The following is a 13,276-nucleotide window of genomic DNA, read 5'->3' on the forward strand; positions in this document are numbered from 1 at the left end:
AAGTAAAAGGAATGAGATCACCAGAGTTAGATTTGTGTTAATAGTTTTTTTTAGTTTACGGAATTTAAAGTGAAAGCTAATTATTTATTATACTTAAGTTAATTAAACTATTTTTAAGGCTATATATTTATGAGTTAATTATGTCTTAATTTATTTATTTTTGTCTCAATTCTTTGGTAAAAATAAATTTTAAAAAAATGATTTAATGAAAGATCATTTAAGTTTTTAAATAAATTTAAAAGTATTAATCAAAATCGAGATTTTTTTATAGATAAAATACTATTTTTATTAATTTAACTTTAAAATTTTTATTACTTGAACTTCAATCTACCATTCAAATCACATGTGATGCGAAAAAAACTATTCTTTCTTTATATTTATTTATGTGAGCTCTCCAAAGATACACCATAAACGAAGTAAATTGTTCCTTTTTTAACGTAATGTAATCGTTTACGTGTTTATTTTTCTTAATATCTACTCCAATTTTTGGACCAATATAGAAAACAAAATATTCGAGTAACGTTACAAGTTAGGGATATTAATTAAGGTCGAACCAGGAGAGTTTAACAAAACTGTTAAAATAAAGCTTCAACTATCGTAATATTCACTTCAATAAGAAAAAACGGTAATTAGAATATTAGGTTTCTGAGTGAGACAATGTATTGTGAAAAAAATTTAAGACAAAAGGTTGACTAAAAAGGAAGAGAAGATGGGAGAGGAAGCAACCACATGGGTTTCCTCACATTCCCTCCTTCAAAACAAATCACTTTTTCTCTTCTTTTTTTTTTTCCTTAATTTTTTAAATAATTAAAAAAGCGACCTCGAACTCGAATAAAATAAATTACAATTATTCTACTCTAATTACCAAAATTTTAGGTTGGATAGGTTGATGACTAGAGCAATCTGAATATAATTCTTTTAAAAAAGTTTACATTAATGATTAAAATTTGTAAAATATTTTTAATTTTCATAATACTCTTAAAAATAGGATAAAATTAGGTTGAGTTGAGTTGTAACCTATTTTATGGTTGATCGGGTTGACTCGATCAAAACAAAATGTAAAATTGCAAATTGAATCAAATTTTTTATTTTCTAAAAATTCAATCTAACAAAAAAAAAAAAATTAAACTAACAGTCGAGGTGGATGGATTCTCAAAATGATATGAGATCTCTAACTCTCGTCTCATTTTAAAATTAAAATAATCTTATTTTTCAAATTTAAAAAGCTATATTTTTATATGGTTATTGTTATTTGTCGTAACAACATTTAATAGCAATACACAAATAAACATGGTAAATTTCAATATTTTACAACATTTAATAGGAAAGTTAATCACGATATGCCAACCATGGTAATTTTCATTATTGTTACCGTATTTAGTAAGAAAGTTAACCACTAATTATCAAATATGGTAAATTTGTATATGAATTTATGACCTAAATTATCCTAACTAATTATTTAATTCAAATAATTATTAACCATTTCTATTATTTTATTGAATCACAAAGTCCTATCCATTAGAGTTCATCATGGAATTTACCCAAGTCTAGAAAGGTTCTACCCTTTTACTGAGATACTTAATTAATTAAGGTTGAATCATAAATAAATTATTTATTAAAAACATCAACTGCACTTAAAAAAATATATAATTACAAAATAAAATTAGATTTTTAACATAATTTTAAATATAAACCATTTGTAAACAAGTATTTTATTGGTAATAATTATAGATAAATCTATAATGTATAAGACAGTGATAGAGTTAATAAATAAAAATTAATTAATTAATTTGGTATAATTTAAAGTTATAAGATATGTGTAAAATTTTAAAATATTGAAATTAATGTTTAATAATTAAATTTTAGATATAATATAGAATGAAAAAAATATAATATTTATTCTAATATGTCAAGTATTTACAAGAAGAACAAAATTTATATATAAAACGAAAAAAAAAAAAAAAAATTTTATAGCTCACTCATTTTAAATTATACTTTTTTTTTTCTTTCTAATTTGATTTGCTAGCAATCGCTATACACAGACGAATCAATTTCCGAAGAACATATTTTCTTCAAAATAACAGAATTAATTTCACGTAAATTACCATAATTACTCCTCCGTAAAATTGTCGTCTTCTCCGGCGCCGACAACGAACCGACGGAGCCCGATTCAACTCCGGCGAGCAAACTCGCATCGGGAATCGACTCAGTCGCCATGATCACCTTCACATTCTTCAACAAAAACTCACTGTTAACGAGGTGACTCAGTACTGCCGAGTCGGACACCGAGTTCTTCTTGTGCTGCATCAGAGCTCTGGCGATTTCCACAACCATAGCGTTTGACAGCCGCCGGACTCCCCGCGCTCCGCCGATCACGACGGCCGGATTCACCAGATTGTGCGATTTTTCTGAGTTCTTTTTTGTGTGTTTGTTTGTGAAAAGAATCACCGACTCGGTTCCTTTGTTTCTTATTCGGCCGAGTGGATCGCCGATTAGAACCGAGTTTTTGGCGTCGACGAGCATTACATGCTTGAAATTCCGGCGGACTCGTCCAAGTAGCATCGGATAACACGCCCACCGTCGTAGACTCATTGGAATGTGATCTGAGAAGCCGGAAAGCGAATTCTCTGGATCAATCTCCGCCGCGTCGAAACTCACCACCGAGCCGTAACTCAACCGAGTCAACTCGTCCTCGCCGCCGCCAGAATCGTTAGTGAACCGTTTCCTTTTCTTTCCCCAAATCGGCTCCTCCGGTTCTTTCTTTTCTTTGATCTTAACAAACTGATTCACATCAAATCCCGCCACCGCCCTCCGGTTCGCCGTGATATTCGAATTCCGGGATCGGTGAAGGAGTTTCAGAAACGATTCGTTTTCCTCTCGAATAATCGGACCGAATTTCTCCGAGAACGGCAGTGAGGCGAAGATGAAGACGGAGTCGGATTTAGCGGTAACACCGGACCGATGGAACAGTCGGAGAAAGAGGCGGAAGTCGTCTTCTCTGACGTCTTCCGGTACATGAACAACCGTGATGTCCGCCATGGCTCGAGTACCTCGCAAATACAGAGTCCCCATACGTTGCAGAGCCGCCATAGAACCGGTCATCGTATTCACCACGGCCGGTTTCTGCTTCCACATTTTGCGAAACCAATTCCAGCGATTCACCGACGGCGTACGGATTTCAATCGGCGTGGATTTCCGGGAGAGGAGCCTTCGTGGAGGTGTGAGGTTCATTTTAATGGCGGGTTCGAAAGTGGAGAGAGTGAAGAGAAGAAGAGAAACAAAGACGAGCAGAGCACAGACGGAAATGGTGGACTGAGCTTTAGAGAGAAGATTGTAATTACTCCGACGACCTGAAGAAGAAGAAGAAGAAGATGGAAAGAGCTTATTGTGGTCGGCAATGGCGGAAGGGGAATCTTCAGAGAAGAAGACGAGAAAAAGGCCCATTCCCCAATTCTCGACGGCGGTGGATTTGGATTTTCCGGTGACCAAGAGGCCCATTTCAATGGCGGATTTGGAATCGGAATTTTGGGGATTTTTAATGTAAGGATTTAATTATTAATTTATTCCACAAGAGAGTGACCGTCTCTTGTGGAATGCTGCTCCATTTTTCCATTTATTGTCGCTTTCAATTTTTTTTTTAATTATTATTTTTAAATTATTTTCCCTTTTTCTTTTTTTGATTATTTAACTTTTTAAAATAATAAAAACAAATTTGATTATAAAACGTGGAGGAGAGAGAGTAAATAACCTCAGCTTTGAGTTTTGATTCCCCACGGAAGTTTCTGTTTTTTATTAATAAATAATTGTATTTATTTCCTATTAATTTTCTTTATTCTTATGCTAGTTTATATAAATTTTATATTTTATTCCAAAACCACCTTTAAAATTTTCAAATACCATTGAAATTTTTGAAATTTTAATTATATATTTAAAATAAAATATAAAATTTATATAAACTTTTACTAATTTAACCATTTATATAATATATATATACATAATTAATGCTTTTAAAATTTAGCTAATTTTAGAGTCTGTTTTTTTCAATGAATTTGGTTGCTAATTTTTTAGAAATTCAGTCTTAGTTCTTTAATGCTTAACGTGTCATTAAAATTAAAAGAGTAGGTTACTTTATTAATTTAGTCCACATTTTTAATAACTTTGAGTTACGTTTTGGTTAAACTCTAAATCAACTGGGTTCGTAATTAAAATGCAGCCGATGATTTAAAAAAAAATCATATTTATCTACCCTATTATATTAATAATTAAAATTTCATAAAGTTTAAATATGAAACATTTACCATTCAAACATACCACAATGTTTCATTCAATTGGTTATGGTTCCATGAACAGATTCATTATCTTTTCCTTTCCTACCAAATGACACATGATTGATTGAATTGGTAGGTCTTCTTGTTTGCATCCTCTTAGTTCCCCAAGAAATATTATCATTATAAAAGTAACTATGTTAATTATTATTAGTAGAAGTATATCTCTCCTTCTATCTCTCCTTCTATAACAAATCGACCCCTTAAATAACCTGCTATAATATAATTTTATCTACCTCGAGCATAATGGTATGATATTGACCGCTTTGAGCATAAGCTCTCGTGACTTTGTTTTGGGCTTCTCAAAAGGTCTTATACCAATGGAGATAGTATTCCTTACTTATAAACACATATGATTATTCTATAAATCAGCGAACGATTATATTTATGAAATTGAATAAAAAGAAGAACCATACTTTTTTGGGTCGTGATTGATTTGAAATTTTTTGGGTCGAATTTTCAATCATTTTAGCTAACATTTGGACCAATTTCAAAAGGCCCAGGCGGGCAAGAGCCCATTCAAAACAACCTCCGTCCCGATCTTGTACTTCCCTGCCTCTCCGCCGTAGCCGGTGCTACACTTGCCGGAGTCATCATCGGTGGGCTACTACTCGATGGAAATATCGACGGCGTCTCCACCGGAGTCCCCTCTACGATAAGGTTCGCCGGAATTTCTGGTTCTGGTGTAGTCCCGATAAGAGAAACCACCGAGAAGCATCGGAAAGGCGGCGGAGACGGCCGCGAAGAACCCGGAGAAACTACACTGACTACTGGACTCGCAGCTGGCAAAGGAACCGGAGGAACTTTACTCACCACTGGATTCGCCGCCAACTAAGTAACAGCAGGAGGTCGACAATGACGGAGACGACATAATTAACACAACATAATTACCTAATGTGTTTGGTGGCTAATTGTCGAATCGAATTACACGAATTAATTACCACAAAATTATTTTGTAGTATATTTATCGTGTACCAAAATATGTCTAGTAGGTGTGATATGTGATGCACAGCAAATATGAAATTTCATAAATCCTGCTAAGAATCTGTCTCCGGCCCCATTTATCTAATGAAAAAAAAAATGTTTTCCATTCTTTATCTAAACTGAGAATTCACTCCCTGTTCGTGGCTAGTCGGACCGAGATAATTAACATCTCTAACTGCAACATTCCCATTTAAACACTTTAAGAACGTTTCAACGGTTAGCCTTCAAAATATGTTTCTTTAATCTTCAAAATCATCACAAGCCCTCGAATACTCCTATTTTGCTCGTGTAGCTTGAAATCTACAAACTACATTTTAGCCCATGGACAAATTGAATATTTGAAATGACGTCAAACATGAATTTTGACAACTTTGGCTTGTTAAGTATCGCGGTTAGTTTCACAGTTTTAAAACGTGTCTATTAGGAAAATGTTTTCACAACCTTATAAGAAATGATTCGTTTCCTTCTCCCACCAATATGAAATCTCACAAATACTCACGTAGATTTTGACAACAAACTCTAGCCATGAAAGCCGGTAGAAGGTAGTCACAGTTAATGACTTTCCTTTCCTCTATAGATATGTTCCAAAGAAGAAGACTATTTGAGAGGGAACTCGATGATATACTTTATTTGAGAGAAAAAATGGATGGAAACGTCATTGAAGTTCCATATTGGCTAGATAAGCAGAAGATCGTGAGCATATCAAGGACGGTTTGGATTTAGTTGACTGCATGAAGACGGAAATAAAGGTGTGAGAAAATGTTAAATTATTCATAATTTCTCGTTTGAAAATTTCGGGATGAGAACGAGTCATTCCCATGCTTTTGTGTATACCGGTGAAGAAGGGAAATTGATTCGGGTTTTTTCATGCCTTCCTCTTTTCATATCTTATTATTATTTTTATTTAATTGAATAAATGTTGTTAATTTAAATTAATTTGTATAATTGACCCTACTATATAGAGATTAAACAAAATTATTATTATTATCTATTTAATTTTTTATTAATTATTACTGTCTATTTTTAAAATTTTTTATGCATAAAAATAAACGACGTTAACGTTGCTCTTAAAATTTCATGAGTAATTTTTCAACAACCAGTAATAAATATTAATAAAACTTTAATATTGTTTTTTTTTATAAATAATTTAGCCAATACTAATTTATTGTAAATTATGGGAGGAAGTTTCGGATAAAACGTAGGGCGCGTGTGTCACACTCTCCAACGAAAAAAAACATAGAGAGGCCGAAGAGAAAGCCCTCTTCGGCTTTCCCGTAGGCCGTATCGCTTTTAACTCTTGGAGTGTCTGGTTTGTATGGTCTCAAACTCAAATGGCTGCCTCTCTCAAGATAGGAATCGGCTCCTCCGTTTCCTCCCACCATTTCTCCGCCATGCCCGCCCTCTCCAATGCCCTTCCGCCTCATCGCCTCCTCCTCCTCCTCTCTCCTTCCCCCTCTCGCCGCTGCTCCCTCGCTTTCCGCTCCTCTCGCACTCCTCCTCGCCGTCTTCTTCTTCGCCTTTGCGCCTCCTCCGATGACGACATCTCTCCTTCTCCAGGTTACTTCCATTTTTGTTATTTTTTGTTCATCTCCGCTAATGTATTTTGTTATTTTTTGTTCTGTGTTTGTAAGTGCGTGTTTTCGTCCTTTGGATTGGATGCGTTTGGCGCGGGAAAGCTCTGTGACGCTTATCTGGATTTTTCGCCTTTTTTAGGAGAATTGATATAGGAAGCATTTAATTTATTGAGTTTGATTTTGTGTGTTTCAATGTGGAATCCGTGGTTTCCTTTTTCTGCGTGACTTGATTTTCTACTTTCCTGATGTTTGGATATATAATCAATGCGCATATTTTTATTAGCCTAATAATTGGTCTTTCCTGTGAAACATCTGGCACTCAATTTATTTATTTCTGCTCGTGGCTGTGTTTGTAAGTGCGTGATTTCATCTTTTGGATGTTCTGCGAGTATCGTATTTTTGTAATATCTGTCTAAATTTTCTATCATTTTGAAGAGAAATTAGTTAAAGTTAGAGGTTCTTTTATTACTCGAATTTTGATGTAGAACTTTTCGATTTTCCACGTGACTCTACTACACTTACATTTCCTAGTTTCCTGATGTTTGAATATATAATCAGTGCGCATGTTTTTTTTTTTTTTTTAAGTGGACTCATTGGTCTTTCTTGACATGGTTTCAAACTGATAATAGACATTGCTCCCTTTGCACCTTAGTGATCAATATATCCTCATGTTTGTAGGAAAATATGTAGGCTGATGTATGTAACTTTGTTGTTGAGTAGTTGGATAAGTTCTTTCCAGCCGAAACAAGTAGTTGTTTCAGACATAGTAGTGCCAATTATTTTATTCATCCTAGCGTTTGTAGTAGAGGTGCTCACTCACTGGTTCTGATACTCACTGGTATCAATATTATTTTATTCATCCCAACATTTGGTTTAGCTTTCCTCGCCGTAGTTGTAGCGTAGACATCGTGGTTATAATTTGTTTTGTTGGCATATAAACTTAATAACCATCATATGATATTGCAATTATATATGCTTTTTGGGTTGAAATTGTATTGGTTGCAAGGTTTTTCTTCATTCATTTTACATGAGATAATTACTTCAATAGATAGAAAAGAATTGGTTTCTAATTGGAAATGTTAGATATGAAGTTTGTTGTATGTGTGTGTGTATGAAGTTGGAATTTTGAGGTGTACTCGCATAAGATCATGAGAGTGATCATGTGTTCTTTATAACAGGAGTCGAGAATCTAGTAATTATAGGTTCTGGTCCTGCTGGATTTACTGCAGCCATATATGCGGCTCGGGCAAATTTAAAGCCTGTAGTGTTCGAGGGTTTTCAAGCAGGTGGTGTTCCGGGAGGACAGTTAATGACTACCACAGAAGTGGAAAATTTTCCTGGGTTTCCTGATGGAATTACTGGTCCAGATCTGATGGATAGGTAAAGTAATATAAAGTATGGGAAATGCTTTGGTTTTTCTTGCTTTCTATCACAACGGAAGAGACATTGGTTAGGGATCCATGGGCAGATTGTTTCGGTTGTAATCTTCATATTATAATTGGATAGGATGCGGAAGCAGGCGGAACGGTGGGGAGCTGAATTATTTCAAGAAGACGTGGAGTCTATTGATTTAAACAATAGACCTTTTACTGTGCAAAGTAGTGAACGCAAGGTGATGAATTATTTTCTATCAAAATGTATGGAGAAACTATGAATTCTTGACTTCCTCTTTTAAGAACTTTATTGTTTATCTAGTATCATCAATTCATTCTTTGTGTACTACTACTTTTCCCTAATATTTTATTTTTGTTATCACTTATCTAAGAATTGAAGAATAATTTGGACTTTAGATTTTTCCTTGTTTCAATTCATTTCGTTAATTATTTTGTATTTATGCCTCTAAGCTATTCAATTCATCTGTCTTGGTGTTTAAAAAGTACATGGCGCTTCTTTTCTTTCTAATTTTCTTTGGCCTTTTCTCCTTATAAATTTCAGGTCAAGTGCCATAGCGTAATATATGCGACAGGAGCAACAGCAAAGCGACTTAGGTTACCTCGTGAAGATGAATTTTGGAGTAGGGGAATTAGTGCTTGCGCAATTTGTGATGGAGCATCACCCTTGTTTAAGGGTCAAATTCTTGCTGTTGTAGGAGGAGGTGATACAGCAACAGAGGAAGCCTTATACCTGACTAAATATGCTCGTCATGTTCATTTACTTGTACGTAAGGATCAACTTAGGGCTTCTAAAGCAATGCAGGATAGGTATGTTAGTCAGTTCAATATTTTGGCAAAGAGTCACTTTTATTTTATAGTAGTTGGTTTGATATCTTATAAATACTAGGTACTTTTAGGGTAAGGAATTCTTATCTTTCAACCTTTGCTCGCTCGTTTTTTATTTTATATGTCTAGAAATGCAATAATGTGATTCTGGGAAAGAAAAACCAAAATTTTCATGTGGAAGCTATTAGGGAACCTGGGCCCCCTTATTTCTACTTTATGCTTGTAGATTGTATTGGCTGCTTACGTTGAAATTTGAATTATCCTAACAGGCTTATGTATCCGGTATAATGTTATATTCTTATAATAAATATTTGTGGTTGCTTTAAAAATTAAGAAACGGGATAACTTATTCGGAGGACAATGATGTGTCTTGTTATTTGCTCAACTGGTTTGTATTGACTGGGTCTTTATTACTTCTTTATGTTCATTTTTTTGATAAATTCGGTTTGATCAATTTTACATTTTAAATTATCAAGTGCGTATGGAAACAATATATCATGTACCTTAGAATAGGTGACTTGTTGAGTTATGGGAAGTCCTACGGCTTATCAAGTGAATTGGATAAGCCAGAAGAAAATCAAAACTTTAATTTAGCAATAGTGTAGAGCCTTTGGAGGATAATGAAAGACTTGACAACTCGTGGGCTGGGTGACTTTTTGAGTGTCTTTGGAACGTAACTTTTCATTGCTCTTCACAGTTGTTAACAATAATTTCATGGTTTTTCAGGCCCATCTTTCCTTATAAATTGACCTTATAGCAGTCTTGCCTTACACTTGGTATATACAGCCTTTTATGTTGACTCCCAGCTATCTCTAGGTTTACAAATAAACAATTTGTATGTGAGTTTTCAACCCCTTGAATGTTTGTTTAACAGGTTGATTATCGCGAATGTTTCAGAGTGTTCAACTGCCCAAATGTTACCTTGCACTTTAACACGGAGGCTGTGGACATTGTTAGCAACACAAAAGGGCAAATGACTGGCATTTTAGTTCGAAAGGATGATACTGGGGAAGAGTCTGTGCTGGAGGCAAAGGGTTTATTTTATGGAATAGGTCATTCACCAAACAGCCAGTTATTGAAAGGCCAGGTTGAGCTTGATAGCTCTGGGTATGTGTTGGTGGAGGATGGTACTGCAAAAACTTCTCTGGAAGGTGTATTTGCAGCTGGAGATGTGCAGGTATTTTCCTCCTGAGTGCATTGTTGATTATTGCTATAGCTTACAAGAGCTGGTTCGTTTGACTCTTGTTTGCATCAGAATTGTCTTCAAAGCAAAAGTTTAATTTTTGTTTGAACTAGAAATGAACTATTCATTGATAAATTAAAAGAAACTATACAAGTTTAATAATTGATTTAACCTTTAATTAAATAGAATTTATTCTTTTCAGTTTTGAGATCCACTTATAACTTTTGCTTTCATCAACTATGGATTTTTTTTTATTTTTTTATTTTTATGATCATTTATGCAATTAAATCGATATGACTAATAATGACATGGAATTTTGGTAAAAAATGATTGTGGCCACTTTTCTAATGTTTCCAGGGCAACCCATAACTTGTCCAGGTAGTAGACTGCGTGCTCTTGGAACATATTAGTTTCAGGATCTTTTCATCTTAATGTATTGTGGTGAGCGTCGGCCTTTGATGTTTGAAAATCAACTAAATAGGATTAACATTTTTTTGAAGAACTATGTTGTCAACTTGAGCATGTCCACAAGGTGTGAATCTGTGATGAGACATAGAGGCACAAAAACGGTTCCCTAGTCAAATTTATTATACAATTTCTATCCATCTTTTTTCTTGGAAAACCATGAAATTGATATTACCTATATCATCTTTTGATTTCGTTTCTTCTTAATTTCTAAGGATCATGAATGGAGGCAAGCTATCACAGCTGCTGGATCTGGATGCATTGCTGCTTTATCTGTTGAGCGCTATCTTGTGAGCAAGAATCTTCTTATTGAGTTCCACCAGGTATCAAAACCCTGTTGAAGTTGGTTGGTTGACTGGTTTCTTCTCAGACAGTTGGCATATGTCACATATTCCAATTACTGATTGTTTTTGGTGCAAGAATTACTGAATTGTGTTAAAAGAGACTTCTGCACTTTTATTTTGTTTTTGATTGATTAAAGTCCAACCTCAGATGTTTTCACCATTTTCAACCATAGCTTTGTGTAACAAGTGACAAAGTCGCTTATGCATATTGGGGAAGTTGTTTTGTGCAGCAGGTTTATCACAAGTAGTTCATTGATGCTAACATGATCATTCTTGTATTTGCTTTTCCAGCCCCAAACTGAAGAGGTTAAGAAGGAACCAATAGACAGGGATGTTCGGGAGGGTTTTGATATCGCACTTACAAAGCATAAAGGCCAGGTATGTATTTTTCTCGTCTGTTTCGGTAATTATGTTACAATGTTTTACATAATGTTTTACTCTTCTACGGTTGTGGCTTTCAAAATATTTTTTGTTATTCACTCAAATTTTACTATCTTTTACATTTCTGTTTTTCCAGTATGCGCTTCGGAAACTATACCATGAAAGCCCCAGGCTTATATGTGTACTATATACGGCTCCAACGTGTGGTCCATGTAGGACTCTGAAGCCACTTCTTAGCAAGGTAGAAAATGTGAAGTTATTCGTTGGATTGAGTGTAGGGTCAATCCATCCAGTCCGCATGAATTATCTGCTTTGACATGCTTGATGATAAACTCCACTGTCATCTGTTTTATTTTTCTGATGATGTTGATGACCAATCATTGATATGCTTATTAGCCTTCATTAATGTTATCTTCCAGGTGATTGATGAATTTGATGAAAGTGTCCATTTTGTCGAAATTGATATTGAGGAAGACCAAGAAATAGCAGAAGCAGCTGGGATTATGGGTACTCCATGCGTGCAGTTCTTCAAGAATAAGGAGATGGTCAGGTATGTTTTGCATCTTATTTTAGATCATATTTGATGCATAAATAAACCCACTGAATGATATGATCTCTACATGTGGATTTACATTTCCTTTTCATGATCGTTTCTGACTCCCTCATGAAATCATATTTGTTGTCCCTTCAAGGTTTTAGGACTGGTTTGGAATTACCTTTCAATTTGGAAGCGTTTAAAAAAAGTTTTTTATTTTTATTTTTTAATTTTTATTTTACAAATGTCTTGTCACCTAGCCGGAAATTGGATTGAAGGACACCAAGAAATGCAAAATTCAATGGTATATTTGTTGAGCTTGAAAACTCAGGACCCAAATGCGATCTAATCTATAACCCAGACCTCATGAATGTATTTCTTAAAATAAAAAAATTATGAAGAGGCACGCGTATTTTACAAAAACAAAATCATTATCAAACAAGCCGTAAAATATTTGAAAGTAGGGCTCCTCTTTATTCTTTCAATAACATTCATTACTAAGTGTGAGATTCCACATCAGTTGAGGAGAACTAAACATTCTCTATAAAGGTGTGGAATCCTGTCTCTAGCAGACGTGTTTTAAAATCTTGAGGGAAAGCTTGTAAAGGAAAGTCCAAAGAAGACAATATTTACGCTTCAGCCGTTAAACCAAGTGAGGGTTGAAGCAATTCTAACACAAGATAGATAACTCCTATACTCCTGTACCACTTTTAAACAGGGGAAATCCTCATCATATGGAGTGTTTGGCATGGATAATTTTCAGATGTATTTCTCACCAATATTCTATTTATTGATTCTTATGTAGGAATATATCTGGAGTCAAAATGAAGAGCGAGTATAGAGAATTCATCGAGTCAAACAAATGAGGTGGTGAAGCTATTGCCCTTGATCTTCTGCCTTCAATTTTGTTTCATTTGTCCTAATAAGATATAGCCAATTGGAAAAATGCTTAAATTTTTTTCATGTTCTGTAACATTCATATTTATAATGTATGTATATTTTAGATACAGAGCTGAGAAAAAGGGCAAAAAAAAAAAAGAAAAAAAGAAAAAAAGAAAAGAATTATGGTCATGTGCAGAACAGACAGACATTCATTCGAGGGGATGGCTCATATTGTTCGTCGTCAAATTTGTTGGTTGTAGTTTCTGGATGAATAAGGTTCGATTCCTTCAATAATACATCAGCCAATTCATTCTTGTTTTAGGTCTATTGATGATAATTACTGTGAGAACTGAAAATAAAACGCACAGGTTCAGATCCATAACT

General features: G+C 34.4%; 2 protein-coding genes across 2 annotated transcripts; one reads left to right on the forward strand and one right to left on the reverse strand.

The window, feature by feature from the left end:
* Window positions 1-2,005: 2,005 nt before the first annotated feature.
* Window positions 2,006-3,585, reverse strand: LOC111432312. Its single transcript, XM_023069136.1, has one exon. The coding sequence runs from the start codon at window positions 3,496-3,498 to the stop codon at window positions 2,023-2,025; it is 1,476 nt and encodes a 491-aa protein (XP_022924904.1). The 5' UTR covers window positions 3,499-3,585; the 3' UTR covers window positions 2,006-2,022.
* Window positions 3,586-6,580: 2,995 nt separating this feature from the next.
* On the forward strand, window positions 6,581-13,219 carry LOC111432310 (NADPH-dependent thioredoxin reductase 3-like). Its single transcript, XM_023069133.1, has 10 exons — window positions 6,581-6,866; window positions 8,062-8,263; window positions 8,390-8,495; window positions 8,819-9,084; window positions 10,000-10,279; window positions 10,966-11,073; window positions 11,386-11,472; window positions 11,612-11,716; window positions 11,895-12,025; window positions 12,816-13,219. The coding sequence occupies exons 1-10, from the start codon at window positions 6,641-6,643 to the stop codon at window positions 12,874-12,876; spliced, it is 1,572 nt and encodes a 523-aa protein (XP_022924901.1). The 5' UTR covers window positions 6,581-6,640; the 3' UTR covers window positions 12,877-13,219.
* The last annotated feature ends 57 nt before the right edge of the window (window positions 13,220-13,276 follow it).

Source organism: Cucurbita moschata, unplaced genomic scaffold, assembly GCF_002738365.1.
Source record: "Cucurbita moschata cultivar Rifu unplaced genomic scaffold, Cmos_1.0 Cmo_Scf00038, whole genome shotgun sequence".
NCBI lineage: Eukaryota > Viridiplantae > Streptophyta > Magnoliopsida > Cucurbitales > Cucurbitaceae > Cucurbita > Cucurbita moschata.